Here is a 20,123-nt window from a genome sequence, read left to right as displayed (position 1 = left end):
ATGGTCTGGGTTGGAGGCTGGGTTAGGAAACATGATGAAGTGTTAGGGCCCCTGTTGCTAGAGAGGGAGTGGGGGGGGGGGGGGGGGACAAGAGGTGGGGAGGTCATATCCGCGTAAGAACGTCACAACTCTTACGTCTCTTTTGGGAAAGTGGTGACAGAAGAGAGAACTGGACAAATCCGATTATCAGGTTTATAAAGAGACAGACTACAACAGGAACAACAAGGAGCAGGGAAGACATCTTCACCATGAGCAGGATTATAGGCTGATTTTGTCTACATATTTAAACAACATTGGCACACTTAAAATCTATTTCTGAGTGCAATTTTAACTCTGGATTTGAATAATGATGGATGAGCGTCAGGAATTTTTTATTCTAACTTTTTATTAGGCCACGTTTGGATTAATAATACCACTGTCTCTTATTTTGCCGGAATACCAAAGACCATATTTGGAGTATTTTACGCACAGACCTCTTCGGACGATATTACAAATCATGTTGGAGTCGTGTTGGAACTTTTTTCGCGTTTTCATACAATTCGAAGTGCCAATTACCCAGCTTGCATGATTTCTCAAGTGAATCATCGGTATCACATCTCGCTTGCAAGGCTGACCCTGAAATAGTAACTCGGATCGCTTGACGACTGTCGCTGACTGACCGCGTTGCCTCCAAAACGGGGGTTGTTACTGTGTATGTTCTTACTCCTTCTGTTTGAAAAAGTTTCTTAAATCTGGACAACAGGATTATCTACCATCTGAAATGCTTCCCTTGTCCCCCCTTCTGCTCCTCGTGTTCCCCGCTGCGCTCTTTGTGGTCGCGCAAGGCGCTGGGGACCTCCAGGGCTTCACCTTCCCCGGAGGGAGCGCAGGATTCGACCCAACAGGTATTACAGAAGAGCCAATTTATATAGGAAAGCTGTACATCAGCTCTCACTCCTATAGTTGCATTTTTTCAAATATGCACTGCCAATAATGTTCCAAAAGTTAGACTAAAGGCATAACTTCAATCTCGTCTCTACAATGGCTGAGAAAGGCAGACGGTCATTTCGCATTATTCTATTTCTAACTTATCCAATTTTGCATTCAAATTTGAAAACATGTATCCTAACTGTGCACATGGTGGTAACCCATTCAACATTTTTTTAACCATGTTGGTTTCAACCCTGAAAATATTGTTTATGTATTCGACTTGAAAGAAAGCCCTTGTTTTCATGTCCATTTTTTCCATTTTGATGACTCTGAAAGATAAACTGCCTTATTTTAAAGCACTGTCCACAGGTCATTGTACTCGAGACAATGCAGCCAACTTTACAAGAACACCCTTTGTTAACATGTGTTCTTGAGTCATTGCCAAAATGACATGTAGAGATATATGTAAAGACATGAAAAAAACTTTTCACACTAAATATTGTTGGACCTTGTTTGGATTGTTTTTATTCTAAAACTGTATCCTCATAACTAGTTAACTTGACTGCATTGTGCTCCTCTCATGTTCCCAGGTCTCCTAACAGCTCACCTGTGAAAAGACTGAAACTCGGGTCATGTTTAGGTCCCACAGGGACACAGATAACACACTCAGACACGCACTTTCCAGAGGGTCTTTGCATAGACCATTGATATTTGATAGCCATGCCAAGCTGGGAGGTCACCTCCTTGTTGAGAAATGCAACTTTCCTTAACAACTATGATGGGATCAATGTCTTAGCTCTATACATTCATCCTTTATGTGAGAATAAGCTGAATAATTAATCATTTTGATAGATGTTGTCCCCTTCTGTTCATGTTGTGTTATTTCTAAAACTTTCGAAAAAAACCTTCTCTGCACCCCTGGTGCTTTTCTACTAGTCTATTAGCATCATTTAGTCCGGTGCTTTTTTTACTACAGCACCGTGTTGGACTTAAAACTATACTACTTTGATATTATTGACAACATTTTTGGCAAAATGTTCCGAGATTAAAATCAGAACTTATAAATATTTCACAGGTTTCATCTGAAGCCACTTCACATCCCTTGTTTTCCCCTTACATTGTGGATGGAGAGTAGCATACTGTATGTTACTCGAGCTGGTTTTGACAGTTTAACAAGCAGATCTTTGACCCCTGTCCCTTCAGCTCCTTGGAGCAACCAAATAACACAGTCACAGAAACAAAAATGGGCTCTGACTCACGACGATGATGAAAAGCTGTGTCATCTTCTCCTTTATTAGTGTTCCCGTATTGAGCCTGGAACACACTACCGTTTAACATGTAATTACAAAAGTACATTTGGTCACAATGACTGATTTTCTAGAGAATCTTTGCTAGTATGTTTGGCAAACCTTGTCTTGTAGAGCGCTGGAGTTAAGGATTTAGCCTAAAGCTCATTGGCCAACACCGTAGTTTATGTTTTATTTTTATAACAGCATTTGATAACTTACATAAATTGAGTTTAAAAAGCATTGTTATTGTCTACAGTCCACATGTACATGTGTTTCCATTTCACAGTTGGTTAAAACTGTAGTTGTTACAGTCTGCTTAGATCTATAGACACTACAGAAACAAACTTGCTTGCCAGAACTTGTCAGTCTCTTGGTTCAGAGACTCTCTTGTTGACTCCACTATTGTGGCATAAGATGAATTTAAAAGCCCTGGTTCAGACTTACATTTGGACATTGGGCTCAGATATTATGCTTAACTTAAAAAGCTTGATATTTTCCTTGATAATGGTGGTTAAAAAAAAGTGCAAACAAAAGTGCAAGGACCATGTATAGCTACTAAAGGCATTTTAAGGAGAAATTATTTTGTCAACAAATCCTTAAAATGATGTGTAGATAGTTATTCCCTATGTTTGTACACATATATAGAAATGGTTCCTTTAAATAATTAAGATTTGTGTGGAATTTAAATGTTATCGACAGTCACAACATATATGGAGAGAGAGGGGTATACCTAGCAACAGATGTCCCTTTCCAGCATCAAGAGGGCGTTAGGATTACATGTGTCATATTGTGTGGCATAATTTTCAACTACTGGTCTAACAGGACATCCTATACAATTTATTTTAACAAACATGCAATTAATAATTGCTGTCCGAAACATTGTTTGTGTTTTTAGAGAAACCATGGCCATTTACTTTTTTCGTTTTTCTTTTGTACATGTTTAGGAGTTCACAATATACAAAAAGAGAATAGTTCTATGATGTACAGAAGATAATGGATAACTAAATGTTTACACATCATTTTTGCTCCTTGAATTTGGAATGATTAATCGAGCATTGTCCATCCATTACTGCTACAAAATAAACGATTGATATGATTGATATGTGTAATATAATACTAATTGATATAATGTCATTGCCTTCCTGTCTCATGTAGATCCCTGCATGGTGGTATATCCACCATGTATGAGCGAGGCAGACCGCTACAGCCTGGAAGCCCTTCGGAGCATCCATCAGATGATGGACGATGATCAAGACGGAGGGATTGAGGTGGAGGAGAGTGTGGAGGTACAAGACTCATCATTTATGTTTACCTTGTTTTCCTAGCTGGCCCTGCATATATGCTCTCGCATTAGACAGACAGGGCAAAGCAACAACAGGTGTCCTGGCTGCTGGAAGAGTCAAATGCTACTTCAAAGATAGCAACAGTATTACTTTGCTTTTGGCTCAGTGTCAAAATTGGTTTGCACTAATAGAACACGGCAAAGCTGGTGACCTTCATAGTTACACTTAACAGTATAACTCCTCCTAATGATACCCGACCACTGCATCTCTTATTCTTTAGACAATTTATTATAGTAAAAATAAAAAAAGTATTGATTTGCCTCAGTGATGTAATACATTCTATAAAATACTATTATTTAAGTTGAGCAAACTTCTGTAATTGAGTGAAATTCCATGACAAAAAAAAACAATAAGTTAATGGGCAAATACAATACTGAATTTCACAATTGTATTTCCAAAAATGGTTAGATATCTGTTATCTTATCGTATCTGATCTTTTTGCATACTTGTACTATATTGCACCTCCTAAACATAGTTTTCTTTCTAAAAAAATAATTTTCTTTAACTGAAGACCATTATGCAATAGGATCAAAAATGGGATCAAAAACAAATAACTTTTTTAGTTATAGTTTAGGCCTTTTAACTAAATCACCAGCACAACTCACTCACTCTGTTTGTTGTTCGGAGTTTGAAACTTCGTGGTTTTTGCACTTATTGTAAGTTGCTTTGGACAAAAGTGTCAGCTAAAATGATATGTAATGTAATGTAATGGATCACACCAGTCATAATGCCACAATTGCCCTTTCAAAACCTCCTAGCCCCCTATTTCCAGTGGCCTTGATTGGACCACACCTACTTTTAACTTAGTCTTCATTTTATTCTCAAACACACCAATGAAGTTTTAGGACTGCAACTTACCCTATTGTGGATATCTTGTTGACAAAATGTGTCCAAAGACAAACCTTATTTGTGGTGGTTCACACAACAGTAGGTGTCTTGAGGATCACATTTTAATAACTATTAAGTATTGAATATCCAAAGTTAATTATTATTTATTCCAAAGAGTTTGTGAGTCTTAAGTTGTATCTGACATTGGTAGTAAATCCATGATTCTAGAATACTTTCGCCATATAGAATGCAGTTCAGGGATACAGTATCCAGGGGCTCAGGTTGCGGTCGCCATAGAGACTTCAGGAGGGGGCTGGGCTCATCAAAACCCAGCCCCAAGATTCCTCTCGCAATCATATGAAGTCTCCGTTTACAGCCTCGGACACATTCCAAGACAGCATTAACACTCACACATGCGCACGCACGCACGCACGCACGCACGCACACACACACACACACACACACACACACACACACACACACACACACACACACACACACACACACAGACACACACACACACACACACACACACATTTTTTAGACATTATATTCGCGGGTTGGTTTGTTTGTATGTGTGTGTGTGTAGGTTTGTTTGTCGTCAGGAATACAGAAGAACTACAAGTCATATTTGTATGCAACTTCGTAGAAAGATGTAACATGGAAAGAAAGAACCTAATCAAATGTGGAGGGGATCCAAATCACATGGCAAATACACAGATTATTTTTGGATTTACTGAAAGGCCTTGGCCAAGATCTTCACTCTCTCAGTTTTTACATATTCCCATTGTCCCTCTCTTATGTTATACAGTTCATAATCGAGGACATGAAGCAGCAGCAGACCAACAAACACAGCCACCTGCACAGAGAAGACCAACACATCACAATCGAGGAGCTATGGAGGGGTTGGAAGTCGTCTGAAGGTGTGTGTGTGTGTGTGTGTGTGTGTGTGTGTGTGTGTGTGTGTGTGTGTGTGTGTGTGTGTGTGTGTGTGTGTGTGTGTGTGTGTGAGTGTGAGTGTGAGTGTGAGTGTGAGTGTGAGTGTGAGTGTGAGTGTGAGTGTGAGTGTGAGTGTGAGAGAGAGATGGAGAGAGAGAGAGAGAGAGAGAGAGAGAGAGAGAGAGAGAGAGAGAGAGAGAGAGAGAGAGAGAGAGAGAGAGAGAGAGAGAGAGAGAGAGACAGGGAGAGAGACAGGGAGAGACAGGGTTTGTTCCACAAGGTGTCAGTCTATCTTGTCTTACTTTATCTTATTCTTTGTCTCACTTTCAGTACATAATTGGACTCAAGATGATGTGGTCCGCTGGCTGAAGGATTTTGTTGAGTTGCCCCAGTATGAAAGGAACTTTAAAGACTTTAAGGTCAATGGAAATACACTCCCCAGGTGAGGATATCCAGAAATAATACTATAGTCAACCGGGATAAAGGCTGCAATCAGATAGTCAAATTAACATTTTCTTATATTTTCCCCAATTTTCCTTGACCTCAATGGAATACATTATGTGGTTAAGGGAAGATGTTAAGAATAATAATTCATATTTGACTTTAAAACTGTGGAAATAAGAGAATCCTACTTTATTTACGGGATGAGATTATCTCCTTGCTAAATGAGATAAGAATGGAAGTATTGAAGCAACTTTTCTTCACTCATTTAGAAATCTTCCTAAGCAAAAAAGACTATTTGACTGCTGCCAGATCTCTTGTGTGTCTTCCAAGCGAGACACTTTAAAAACAAGTCAGTTGTTTTGAAGGGTCACACAACACATTCAACTCTAACACCTTTGTGCAGGATTGCAGCCAATGAGCCAGCATTTCTGAGTGGCCATTTGAGGGTTCAGGACCAGAGAGACAAACAGAAGCTCAACATCAAAGCTCTGGATGTTGTTTTGTTTGGACCTCCTACACGTAAGAAGGCCTCTTTAGTGTATCTGTTACTGTTCTACCAACCTGCCACTTTAGCTTAAATACCTACAAACTCTTCAGATGTTTCCAGTATCTAACAGATAACATTTGACTTGTCCCTATTGTGTTGTTTATCCCAAAAAGTACCAGTGTGCAGCGGTTTAATAGGCTGAAACAGTGTGTCAATTAAAAAAGAGAATGTCAAATTTGTTGTTGCTAACTTGTTTATGTGTAAATTACTCTTCACTATCCCTTTATTTTGTATGATTAATCAACAATTCATAATCATTACTCTCAATTCCACCTCAGGTCCCCCTCATAACTATATGAAGGACCTGTTGCTCATTGTATCGGTGGTGATGGGAGTTGGAGGCTGCTGGTTTGCTGGGACCCAGAACAAAGCTAGTAAATGCCACATAGCCAGGATGATCAAAGATTTGGAAAGTCTTCAGAGGGCTGAACAGAGCCTCCTAGATATGCAGGAACAGTGAGTTTTTGGTTATCTCTCACGACACTTACTATACATTACTGAATGTACTTAGTTTGGTTTGATTGCACCGAAAACATTTCACTTCCTCAGACTGGAGAGAGCACAGGAAGAAAAACGTAATGTGGCAGAGCAAAAACAGAACCTGGAGGAGAAGATGAGGGATGAGATCATGGGGGCGCATGAGGAGGCTTACCGACTGCACGAGCTGAGGCAGGGAGCTGTCAGTGAACTCAGCCGCCTGAGATGGGCAGAGGAAGAGCTGGTGCAGGTAGAGACACAACTACAGGATACTGCACTCTCTAGCCATCACCTGTCATGTTGTCATCTTTGGTAGACTTTGGAAAGTTTAAATTATTTCAAGATTCAAGGCTTTTATTGTAATTCGCACATAGCTACAGAGTAGTTATGTCAATGAAAATCTTAAGTGACATGCTCCTCCAACAGTGCCACACAATATAACAGATAAAATAGTGCAAGTAAATACAATAAAATAGAATAGAAGTAGTGCCATAAGAGTCTATATACAAGTGATAAATAATTTGTAAGTTGCAAACAGGTGAATGTTATTTGAAGGAATTGTAGGCTTTAAAGGTCTCCTATCATGCAAAATGCACTTTTTGATGTATTTTATACATAAATATGTGTCCCCGGTGTACCAGGGAACTCACAAAGTTTCAGAAAATAAAACCCTCTCTCTTTTCCTCCGTACCCAAATCTCTAAAAACGGGGGGTACAACGGATCCAGATTTGCGTCCGATATTACGTAATATCGGAAAATATTCTTTGAAAAATAATCTTTGATGTGGTTTGGAACATGATATGGCGTTTGATCACTGCAGCATTTATCTGAGAAAAGACAGCCTGCTCGTCACAGAACTCACAGTGTGACTGCGTGCTCAAAAGGGGGCGGGGCCAGCAGAGAATCAGCCATTCTCTAACAGGGCTGAAATAGAGGGATATGAGGGATGTCTAAAATGCATGACCTGTTTGGTATTTTGAGCAAAACACATCATAGACATGTTTTTAGATATTGTTTTTATATAACTGATGCCTAAAAATAGCATGATAGGAGATCTTTAACCAACACACTCTCACTCCCTAAGCGTCCAGGAGCGACGTTTGGTGAGTGTCCGTGGCGTCCAGTTGTGACGCTCCTAGGCTCCTTCAGCTTCATAAAGGGACGCAAATAGCTTTCAACTGATTCCAATGTATTCCCATCTGCGGCGGGATTTGACGCTCATGGAAGCACGGCATTCGTTTGTGTCGGCTGCCCTTAAAGGCATCCATTCCCATTGGATAACGGAGAATTGTACACCCGGAAGTAAGTATTCCTCTTACTGTCGATTGATTTTACAGTTTTTTTCACCATTCATTCCAATGGCTGGCTTCTATGTCACGTGATCTTCAAATTTCTCCCTGCAGAAAAAGAAAACATGGCCGAACTTCGTTTTATTCTCGGTGGAAAATGCCTATTTAAAGTTAGTTTGGCCATTAAAATGCGTTTTGATGTCATTTGATGCGAGAAATATGAGTTGTTATTTCAGATTATGTGTGCAGTGGATGTACATGATCTTTAGTTTGCTAGTTATTACGAAGATTACTTCAGGAAATCGCGACGTTTTCATTGTTACCAAGGTGGTTGCTAGGGACGCTGCTATCGATATTATTTCTGTTATGTTGTGTAACTGTTTAATGGTGTTATCGTTATTGCTACCCCCTTCCCCGTCAATGTATAGTGTTGGTCCACAGCGCAAACATATTAGTTAATCCGCATCTAAAGATAGCCTACGTTATTTTCCCGTGTGCAATTCCAGTCTCACATCTCACAGCACATCGTCATTAACAAATACCGGAAACAGACCGAAAACATTTAAAAAAAATAAAATAATACTTTATTCTGAGTGTGCTTGCTTTTTTCATTGAAAGTCATCACATAACGGCATTGTAATACACGGTTCGGCTGCATTAAATATTACATATCTGCCGTAGTTCTGTATTTATAGAGCCCTGATGAGAAGACTTCTAGACAAACATGAGGAACTGAAAACGTGACGTGGATCATAAATATATCAGCCATTAAACAACATCTTACATTTCTTTTCACACAATACGTCTCCTTGCAGTATCAACACTAATTCGGCTGACTTTTATATTTGATCCAATTGGTAGATAGGCTGTATTTACACCATAAAGGTGCACAGCTGATATAAAGGGACACCTAGTGGTTAAGTAAGGGATAATGTGCTGCGACCTTCATGCCGATCTAGATCCCTCCGCTTCGCGTCGGGCTCCTGATCAGCCTGTCGGTGTTCTTTTCCCCATAATGACCAAGTCGCTGCACATTATCCCGCTTATTACATGGCCACATTCTCAACAAAGTAACGTTATGACTCCCAATATTAATTGAAATGCTTTTATGGATTTAGAAAATGATTTTATTGATTTAAAAAATAGTTGTATGTATTGATTTAAATTGACATGCATCCGCGAAGAAAAATAGTCCGATGTTACTGTTTGAACTAACGTAGCAACGGCAGGAACTGCTTCGATAGCGTTTTTGAGGAGCTTTCTGATTACAGATTTGAAATCATCGCTGCTTGCTTTAAAAGTAGCACAATTCATGATGTCAAACCTTGGAAAGTATCTCGATATCCCTGCCCTAATGCCAAAGTAACTGCACACTGTATGTTTTGCCATTTGATGTATATGTCTGGACCGCTGCGTAAAAAGGAGGGTTTCTGCCCGTTACTTCTCCGCTGTTTTCTTGTCCCTCTTGTCTTTTTCTTTTCTTCACTGGGGACTCATCAGCCACTAACTATTACTCCAAATTACTGTGCTCTCCAAATATATTAAAATGAATGTTAAAATCCTCCATGTTGCTATCACACGACAGCGGAAAACTAAAGACAATCAGACAGTTTGCTTGCTTTTCAAACTGTTACATTTGAAAAACAGTGAGAGCGTCTCTTGTCAGTTTGAAAAGCCAACGGTAGGAACTGCTTGCGTTTTTGAGGAGCTTTTTGATTACAGATTTGAAAACATCGCTCCTTGCTTTAAAAGTAGCACAATTCATGATGTCAAACCTTGGAAAGTATCTAGATATCCCTGCCCTAATGACAAAGTAACTGGCAAGTGAATATGTGTCGCCGTTTGATGTCTATGTCTGGACCGCTGCGTAAAAAGGAGGGTTTGTGCCCCGTTACTTCTCCGCTGTTTTTCTTGTCCCAGTTCGAAAAGCAAACTGCATGCAGTTTGCTTTTCGGCCCAACTGTATACAGTTAAATCGACCGGACTTCTTTCTGAAGATGTGAGCGTCCTTAACAACGGTCAATAAGTCCTTGACAGCGGTCTGTCTGTTCGGTATTAACAACGTGTCACGTGTTCTGAATTGACCAATCAGAATCGAGTATTCAACTAAGCCATGTAATAAAGCATTTTATTGAATTTCATTATTTGTATTATTAGATATTAATAGGATCCCTATAAAGTATATTCATTACTCTGTATTCTCTACTAATAATTAATTAAAGACTGTATATAATGACTATTTTGCACATCCCTTTCAAGATTTCAAGATTTTCTAAGGTTTATTGACATATCATATAGGCCTACACAACTATGGTGTAGTTCTGCATTGAATGAAAAACTTGGGTCGCAGGTTCCTCAATAGTGCATTACAAGACATCTATCAATGTTTGTGCATACCTCCAGCAATGTTAACTATGTTGAAGCACTTATTTTAACTGATATTATACATAATGTATTATACTCTTATAAGATGTATGTAGATATTTCATCTCCGGCCTTGTCAGGTATTGAACAATCAATAAATAAAGAACACAGAATTGTTAAATATAAAACACAGAATTTGTGTGATTATACTAAATGATTTACAAATAAACACCACTGCATATTTACAACTGTTACACATGCTGATGTAATGCAAATGTTACAACTTGGGATCAATAAAGTATATCTTATCTTAAGCTTGCCTCTGAACCTTGACAAGTGCATGTTTCAGGCTTATCAATTAATGTAATGTTATCAATTAACAACAGGGGTCACAAACATAAGACCAGCTGTTAAATAAAGCTCTTCTGACCTTAGCTGGCATGTGTGTTATATATATTAATGCTGCCCATTATGGGCACAAGCAATTTTCACCCATTTATTAATTATATGTTTTAAATTTGAGTGTTTCCTATCCCCTAAACCTCCAGGGATGTACACAGTTTAATACTGGCAACTTCTTATTATGGGAAATACGAAAACGTCTTTTAAAACTACAACTCCCAGTAGAGACGTGCCATAGAGAACATGTTGCGAAACAGAATAGCCAGCATGTGTAGTTCTGGGGACCGGGTGCGGGAGGGGGGGACGCGGTGGACCCGTTCAAATCCAGTTTTGGACAGTCTGCGTGGTTCCATCCCATTTCAAGTGCTGTTCCAGAATCGGCGTAACCCTCGGAGCACACTCTCCAATCACAGAGCTTGAGGACTATCACGGGGTTTGTCAAACAGAGCACATGGTGTAGTCCAAACGATAGCTGGGGATTCTGGGTAGTGTAGTGTCTTCTGCCATCCTTTACTCAGAAAAAATATTTGTTTCTCCGAATCGAAGGGGAAAAATACAAAAGCATTGCACACAATTTAAACCAATCAATGTTGTGTAATTAACAAGGATAATCTGGTGTTTTTTAGTCGATGAGTAGTGCAGATATCACTGTATAATCAATCGACAGTAAGAGGAATACTTACTTCCGGGTGTACAATTCTCCGTTATCCAATGGGAATGGACGCTCACATTGCCTTTAAGGGCAGCCGACACAAACGAATGCCGTGCTTCCATGAGCGTCAAATCCCGCCGCAGATGGGAATACATTGCAATCAGTTGAAAGCTATTTGCGTCCCTTTATGACGCTGAAGGAGCCTAGGAGCGTCACAACTGGACGCCACGGACACTGACCAAACGTCGCTCCTGGACGCTTAGGGAGTGAGAGTGTGTTGCTTTAACATCAGTTTTCATTCATTTGTCTACAAACTGATCTCTAATATTTGACTGATGCCACCCCTTCAGGTCCGTGGAGCACTAAAGCAGGCAGAGAAGGACATGCAGGCTAGCTCAAATGCCTCAGAGACCCTCCAGCTGTGGTTGCAGCTGACACATGAGGTAGAAGTCCAATACTACAATGTCAAGAGGCACAGAGCAGAATTACAGCTTGCAATCGCCAAGGAAGAGGTAATGCATACAAAAGGGAGAGGGGTCTGCCTGCAGTCCTCCACTCTCAGGACAGTTCCGGTGCAGACCTCCACTCTCAGGACACCTCCACTGTCAGTCAGAGTCCTGCATCGGGTCGGGTACCCGCGGGTACCCGACGGGTGACCCGCAAAAAAGGTGATTCGCGGGTGGTATTTTTCCAAACGCTTTTTTCCGGGTTCGGTTCTGGGTAAAACAAAGATGATGCGGGTCGGGTCGCGGGTGTTGCATAATAAATATATTGAAATAATGATAATTTAGTTTAATGTTTAAATCCTCAGACCTCTCCCCCGCGGGACCGTGCATAATCATAACCTCTGCAGCGCATCAATCTGCTGCTGTGCGCGCCACATTCGAAATGGCTGAGGTGAAGCTCTCTAGCGGAGAATACAGCATTTTCAATAACACTTCCTCAAGAGCGAAACCCAGCGTCTGGGAGGCTTTTGGTTCCTAGATGGAGAAAATAATCAACATCCCACGCTTTTTGAGACAAATATGCAACTGCGTGTGTTAATAATTGCACGTTTTCACTGCTCATATATAGGCTATGCGGGTTCGGGTCGGGTCGCGGATCTTGTGCCGACGGGTCGGGTCGGGTTGCGGAACTAATTGGCAATATGTGCGGGTAGCGGGGCGGGTTCGGTATTGCACGTCGCGGGTGCGGGGCGGGAGCGGGTCTTGAAAATCAGACCCGTGCAGGACTCTGCTGTCAGTACAGGAAGTGACGATTCTGACATGTGCTAGCTAATAGTGATGCTAATGATAGCTAATTCCTAATAGTAGTATGTGTGTCGTTTGTATAGTGCTACTTATATGTTATGTAAAGCCTGCATACTTATATGTGTTTTATTTTTATATTGTTACAATTTTACAAAGTAAAAGAAGAACAGTAAAGTGAAGAAAGAAAACCTTGCATCTTTATTGAAGGACTTTTAAATGTTAGCTAACTGTCTAGCTACGCATAGGGATACGCGCTGTAAGGGCAGAACAGTTCAATCAATCTAAGTGATGAAAAGTGATACTGTACTGATATTAACTACAATACAAGGTGTCCCTATATATATATATATATACGTGGCTGAGGTGGGGAGGTTCAGCTGGGAACCTCTACCCCGCTGCGGGACCCGTGGGACCCCTGGACGGTGCCTCTTGGTCACGCTTCATATCGGCCGGCCCGGGAAGGAAGAGACACGCAGAGTGGGGGAAGTCCCCCACCCCAATGCAGCACACCCTCCCGGCCATCAGAGTCGAACCCGCAGTTCGGAGGAACCGACTACCAGAGCACCGGCACTAGGCCTGGCCGGCGCGGAGGCCCTCCGACAAAAATGGTCAAAATCCGTTGCTTGACCAATGCCGACCCAAAGTGCACGGTGGGCGGACTCATCACCTCCGTGATGAGTCTCCATTGTGATTTGAAAAATTCCATCAAACGAGTCCTTCGGTGGGCGGGAAAAAAAACGTGTTCGTCAGAATCGTCACTTCCTGTACTGACAGTGGAGGTGTCCTGAGAGTGCAGCCTGCACCGGAACTGTCCTGAGAGTGGAGGTCTGCAGGCAAGCTCCCATGACAAAAGGGGGACTGAAAAACACACCAATGGTCACGGTGACTATACTTGATTAGTTGCAAAACCCTAAAAAAAGCATTAACATTTACAGAAATTCTAACAAATTACTACATACATAACCAGGCCTGGAATTTCATCATTTAGAAGTAATGGTCAATAAGGATTTTACAATTTGTTTTGAGGGCACAAAGGTCAAATGCCAAGGCAGGAATTTCATCATGGCTATGATCAGCATGGCCGCCATGCAGCCTCAGTTTGGTTTAGTGACCTTCACATGTACTTCCTCACAGGCGGAGAAGATTAAGAAGAAGAGGAGTTCTGTGTTCGGGACTCTCCAGGTCGCCCACAGCTCCTCTCTAGACCAAGTTGACCAGAAGATCCTGGAGGCAAAGTGAGTCACAAAATACACTGCAAGTTTTGATTGTGTTTGTTACAGTAAATAATTAACATATGTCACAACGCTCTTCATATATCCCAAAGGAATGCCTTGTGTGAAGTAACAGCCTGCTTACGGGAGCGCCTCCATCGATGGCAGTATATTGAGCGCGTCTGTGGCTTTCCAATAATTAGGAATCCTGGCATAGCAAACCTCAGTGCTCAGCTCTATTCAGACTCAATTGCTCTGGGGTTTCCCAGAGTGCCCCAACCATCATGGTCATGCCACAGCTCCGTCCATGGATCTATGGAGGATCTGTTAACAGCGCCTCCTTCTCCAGCTGTACAACATGGTAAGCAACAGCAATGAATCCTTTTTGATTCTTTACTTTGTTCCCTATGAGTGTCCACTATGTGTTTGGAGTTCAAGGCATGTGATTGGCATAGTTTTAGTTCAATTTAGTTTTTCACTCATCACAGGTTTTGTTTTTAATATATCTGTATGTATATACTTAATTTAACCAAGGGACATATCAATCACTGTAACAGATGCCATCCACATCCACAAGTAACAAGGCTTTCAGACAACATTTTATATTTTAAACAAATGTGAACCTTTGGCCAATTGACTAACAATGCTACTGACTGAACGTTAGCAAGATTGCTGATTGAATTTTAACTAGTTTGTAAGCTCAGATATCATATTTTCCTTCTACAGAGTATAACAGTACAGCTATGGACAGAAGTTGTTGCGCCTGAATAGCGCCAACATGTTCCAGCTGATAAACATGTTAGTAGCTAGCTCATCATTTGCAGTTTACCTAAAAGTCCGGTGACTTTTCCCTGTATCACAAAGCTTCCAGAACCATATTATTTAGAAAGGTTGTATGGACAAATTTGGATGTTGTTTGCTGTTGTTTTAGTTTTGCTGATTATTTTATCTTTGGCCTTCCTCTAGTTCCAATGTCACCACTGAAGGCCTCTCCTCGAACACGGGGATCCACCATATGTCGGTCACGTCGTTCGGGCGTCACTCAGCCACCGGCTGCGATGATCTCCCCGGACCCCGACCTTCTTATCCCTATCAGAGCCCCATACCCCGGCGAGGAAGGAACGCTCTTCCGGAAAACTCTAAAGAAACAGTACGTCTTCCTGCCTAAAACGTTTAAATACCAATTATTATTTTTTAATCACTGATCATGCTCAAGCACAGATTATTTCTGCTACATTCTTAGTTAATTCCTTGATTGATTCATTGTCTTTTCATACCCCTATTCCTTCCTTTTATTTCTCTCACAAATAGAGACTCCCAAGAGATGTTCTACGACACAGATTATATGATCTCCCCACCTCTCTGCAAAATGTTCCCTAGCCCTTCTGTTGACACTTGCTCTCAAAAGCTCTATCAGGATGATATTGAGTTCCATGCTGACAGCTCCGTTGCAAAGCCCTTGACTAAAGAGGCAGACGCTGTTGTTGAAAGTCCAGTTCGCAAAACTACTGTAGAAGAACTTGAAGCTTCCATAGATGTTTCCTGCAGAATGTTGGCAAAAGAAGAAAAGTTGAACAGTTCTTTAGAAACCCTTTCTTTGAAAATGTCCAAAGAAGAGTCTTTAATAGAGGGTACATCCAGGAAAAAATCCAGGGACAGGAGTGAAGTTCCCATGGATGTTTCAGTTAGAAAGGTGCTTTCCGATGAGTTGGATGCAGAATTCCCAGTCAGGAAAGTAGAGAGAGATACAATTAAGGATTTGATTGACACTGCTTCAAGGAATGTATACAGAGAAGTTAGTGATTTACCTCTGGATGTCAGAAAGATTATTTGGAATGAAATAGATGCAACAACAGAGAAGCCTAGACCTAGAAAGATATCAAGAGATATGATGGGGGCTTCAATGGACAGTGCATCAAGAAAGATGACACAGGATGATGTTGAGTTTGACTCATTGTCCAGAAGGATTACAAGAGATACAATGGGAATGTCCCTCGACACAGTTTCTAAAAAGCTTCCATGGAATAAAGAAGACTGCCAGCTTGATACCTCTACGAGGGCAATAGCAATGGAGAACATGATTGAAGCCACCAGAATACCATCAAGAAGGATATCTAGAGATGAGCTGGAGTATTGCACAGATACTGCTTCCTTAAAAATGCTACCCAGAGAGAGATTTGAAACCCTTATCGATACCTCATCCTCTACAGAGAAGCAAGAGTTTGGTTTAGGGTTGTCAACAAGTAAAAGGATACTAAGAGATGAGCTTGATGTGTCTGCTGGTTCTCTCAGAAGAAGAATACCAAGAATGCAAAGAGATGATATTGACACAGTTGATGTACAAATTGATATACCTAAACAATTAATACTGAGGGAGGAGTTGGGAGCATCAGGATCAAGTTCATCTCCTGGTAGAATTGGACACCCGGACCTTATGGCAGCCTCCCAGGTACCATGGAAATCGTCATCAGAAGTGTTGACTGGCCCTTTGAGCCAGCTTGTGTATGATGGAATCCTTGAGAAGTCCTGCCACTCCGTGGCTAAAAGCCCGACCAGCCTCTCGGCTTCAACAGATGTGGAGCCACCACTGTCTCCACCAACGATTGCTTTCCAATCTCCTTCATTGCACTCTGGGACTGGAGATGAGAAGAACAAGCATAAGGAAAAGAGCAAGAAATCTATGAGGTTAAAAAATCTTTTTAAAAAGAAAGAGTCAACAACAGAGAAGCCTCAAAGTGGTCTTCAAAAACTCTGATAATCAGTGTTTTAATTTTTTTATTGAATTTGAAAATGAGTTTCATAACCTCATTGATAATATCTGGCACTGAGAGCTGAAGTTGTTTTATTTTATTTATTATAAGTCTTAGGTCGAAATATGGTTGATACCATATAGTATTTTGGATGCAGATGTTGACGCTTGCCTATGTCTGAAGGAATACATTAAGTTGATGCTGTCTTCTGTATAACAGACACAATGCTTACACTTAATATAAACCTCCTATGAAAACATTTACTGCAGGAGAGAAACTTTTTAATTTAGTGATTTTATAATCTCAGATTTTTCATCCTGATCCGGGTTTGATGCCTTTAATAATGAGTATTGAGAATAGAGAGTTATTTTCACAGTGCAATGATTACAATATTTTAATTCAGTGAATGTAATGACCCAGGTAAAACAGTTTCTGTATTTGTCCATTTCTTTCTGTTTTTCTTGCAATTTTGAAATGGGCCATATATAATTTTTCTAGGCTATGAATTTATAACGTTAGAATCATAATCTGATTACAGTTGTGGGGTTCTTTGATTAAGAAATGACATAACCACACCCTTACAGCAGAGTTGAGTTATTTTGGTTTAGACCCGGTAAATAAAACTATGTAAGGATGTTTTTCTGATATTTTATATTGTATTATTTCTTATTTAGTCTTGACTACATATTGTTTCTCAGGATTTAGTTGGGATTTAAAACCACGTTTTCAGGCGGCTTAAATATGTTTAAAAGCTGAAAAAGTCTGCACTACAAAAATATGGCCTGCAGCAAATTAATATACATAAATAGATACAAAATATGTGTTTTTATCACATTGTTTCCTGTTTTTATTTATTTTGTAAGCTTGGAAATGGGTCAACCAACCTTAACATTGCCTATATTGACCCATTTAAAAAATAATTTGTCCTCGTTCTGATCCTATGGATCGGCCTTGGACAACCCACACATTTTGAAAATGTTCTCCTTTGATTTGCCAGATGCTTATGAATAGTTTGCTTGCGAGCTGTTTTTTGGGTGCATTTTAATGCACATTTTGAATTTTCAAATAGTTTATTTGATATGCTTTTATATTTTTATCAAGCATACAGGCAGAACCTTAAGTCTATTTGTATTCATAGTATTCATGAATACTTTTTTTTGTGTTTGTTTAGAAATATCTGAATACAATGTTTTCGATTGTCTTTTACATGGACAAGCACTTTATTGGAATATGAATGTAAGATTACAAAGGGCTGTCTTTGATATATAAGTAATGAGAGTAAAGTTAGAATCTTAACATTGCCAGCATGGTTAAACATTTGTGAGAGCAATATGACATAATAAATTGCAGTTTAAGAATTAATATAAATGTCCTTTATTATGCAAAATCCACGTTTTCATGTCTTTCATACATAAACATGTTTCCCCTCTGTGTAAAGATATTCTGAAAGTTTCAGGAAAAAAGATTCACTCACTTTTTGTACAGGTTTTTTGTATATAAAAACCTGTCTGAAAATGAGCTGATCAGATTTTGGCCACTTTATGATGTCGTAATGTTTTTTTGGCTTGTGAAACCATTAGCCAATAACCACCCAAGGTAACCCCCCCCCCCCCCAAACTAAATAGAACATAATAGCCATACACCTTAATTCCGGAATGCATAAAATAGCTATTAGAAATATAACGCAGGTAGCCAGAACAGAACAACTGAAAATGTAGGTTTGAGCCTTTGAGAACTCATGTGTATGGACTTTAGTAGGAAGATTACAAGAAATAATCAAGTTTGAACTGTTGGGTATAGTGCAGGGCAAACCTCTTCTGGTGGGCTTTATTTGTATGTGTTTTACTTATCATCTCCACAAGAGGTCAGGAGGAGATTAGCATGCAATTTGACAAACGGTAAACACAGTGAGGGTGTGCACCAACACCTTCATCAGACCACTAGCCTGCAGCTTCAGTCTGTCTGCATGTTGAGCTCTGCATGCGTATGAGAGGGTGTTGTCACTGTGGGTTTCCTGTAAGCCTTTACCGATCACTTGAGCTACATACTGTGGTTTGTGCTCAAATTCATTGTGCACTGTGTTTGTCTTGTTATTTCATTTCATATGTTATAAAAGCATACATAGATAATAGGGGTGTAACGGTTCACAAACATTTCGGTTCGGTACGTACCTCGGTTTTTAGGTCACGGTTCGGTTCGGTACGTTTTCGGTACAGCAGAAAAAATTATCACAAAACATAACATATTTTTTAAAAATTATTATTAAACTGTGAATAATGTATTCACTCAAATAAATACAAAATATAATAAAATAAACATTAAGGTGCAGCATTTCGATGAACTGAAATAATCTGTATTTGAACTTTACTGTACTAGTACTCACAAAAGATAAAATATTAGTTTTGGGTTTTTAATTATTATTAAACTATGAATATTCACTCAAATAAATATAAAATATAATAAAATAAACATTAAGGTGCAGCTTTTCGATGAACTGAAATAATCTGTATTTGTACTGTACTGTACTGTACTAGTACCTAAGCAGCCAGTTTGACATTAGGACTTGCTTGTCATTTCATGTTTTTTTAAAGAAAGATGAACTTGTCCACATTGCTTGCCGAAAGGGCAGATCAGCTGGCACTAACAATGTCTCCTGTCGTGGAGAACACCCTCTCGCTAGGGACAGAGGTAGTAGCAGATACAGCCAGGTTGCGCTTTGCTAACATGGCAACATAAGGATATTTGCCGTTTGTAATAGCTTTGGCTCGGTCTGAAGTTTTTGCGAGTGGTGGAGGCTTAAATGCTAGTGGGAGTTGGGTTTGCACTTCAGTCTTTTGGTACCGGTGATATTCACGTTCGGGTGATGCCTTTTCAAATGAGTGTGCAAGTTTGATGTATTGCCAGCCGCGTAACCAATGTTAGTTAAACAATGCCGACAAACAGCTTTGGTTCGGTCCACCTGTCTTTGTCCGTCATCCTTGTACGTAACTGCGAAACAAAAATTTTCCCCAACCGGAGACTTCAATGATGCTGGAGGATTTTCGAGCTCAACTTTATCTGCGTTCGCCATTTCGACAGTTCCTTAAATTACTGACTACATTTGAACGCATCCCTCTGACCAGCTCGTCCAATGAAATGACTTGCTCGCTCTATGACGCGTTGAACACAATGGGAGCAAATTACTCTGAATGCTGCGACGCAGCACCTGAGATTACTTCCAAGAAGTTGTTCACGTTCTAAATTTTTTACGTTTAAAGTTATATTTGTTCGGTACACTTCGGTACACACGTGTACCGAACCGAAGGGCCCGTACCGAATAGTACGTGTACCGTTACACCCCTAATAGATAATGAACAACAATATGTAAGTAATAAAACATATGCATTTGTTTAAACAATGGGTTATGCCTCTAACTGGTGTGGACAATG

The 20,123-nt window shown here is 40.1% G+C and overlaps 1 protein-coding gene across 4 annotated transcripts; it reads left to right on the top strand.

Moving 5' to 3' along the window:
- The first annotated feature begins 112 nt into the window (after positions 1–112).
- On the top strand, positions 113–19,037 carry LOC117445556 (stromal interaction molecule 2-like). Of its 4 annotated transcripts, none has more exons than XM_034081307.2 (12): positions 113–884; positions 3,354–3,484; positions 5,181–5,292; positions 5,639–5,750; positions 6,156–6,271; positions 6,578–6,755; positions 6,849–7,026; positions 11,835–11,927; positions 13,869–13,969; positions 14,059–14,306; positions 14,912–15,095; positions 15,257–19,037. In XM_034081307.2, exons 1-12 carry the CDS (start codon positions 761–763, stop codon positions 16,698–16,700), a joined length of 3,021 nt encoding a protein of 1,006 aa, XP_033937198.1. In that variant the 5' UTR covers positions 113–760; the 3' UTR covers positions 16,701–19,037. The 4 variants fall into 4 exon arrangements, with proteins under 4 accessions (XP_033937198.1, XP_033937192.1, XP_033937204.1 ...); XM_034081301.2 differs by having other exon boundaries at positions 11,835–11,996; XM_034081313.2 differs by lacking the exon at positions 11,835–11,927.
- Positions 19,038–20,123: the final 1,086 nt, after the last annotated feature.

The sequence above is a fragment of the Pseudochaenichthys georgianus genome, chromosome 1 (assembly GCF_902827115.2).
Source record: "Pseudochaenichthys georgianus chromosome 1, fPseGeo1.2, whole genome shotgun sequence".
NCBI lineage: Eukaryota > Metazoa > Chordata > Actinopteri > Perciformes > Channichthyidae > Pseudochaenichthys > Pseudochaenichthys georgianus.
Note: the sequence above shows the minus strand (reverse complement) of the source record. Positions and strands in the feature narration are given on the sequence as shown.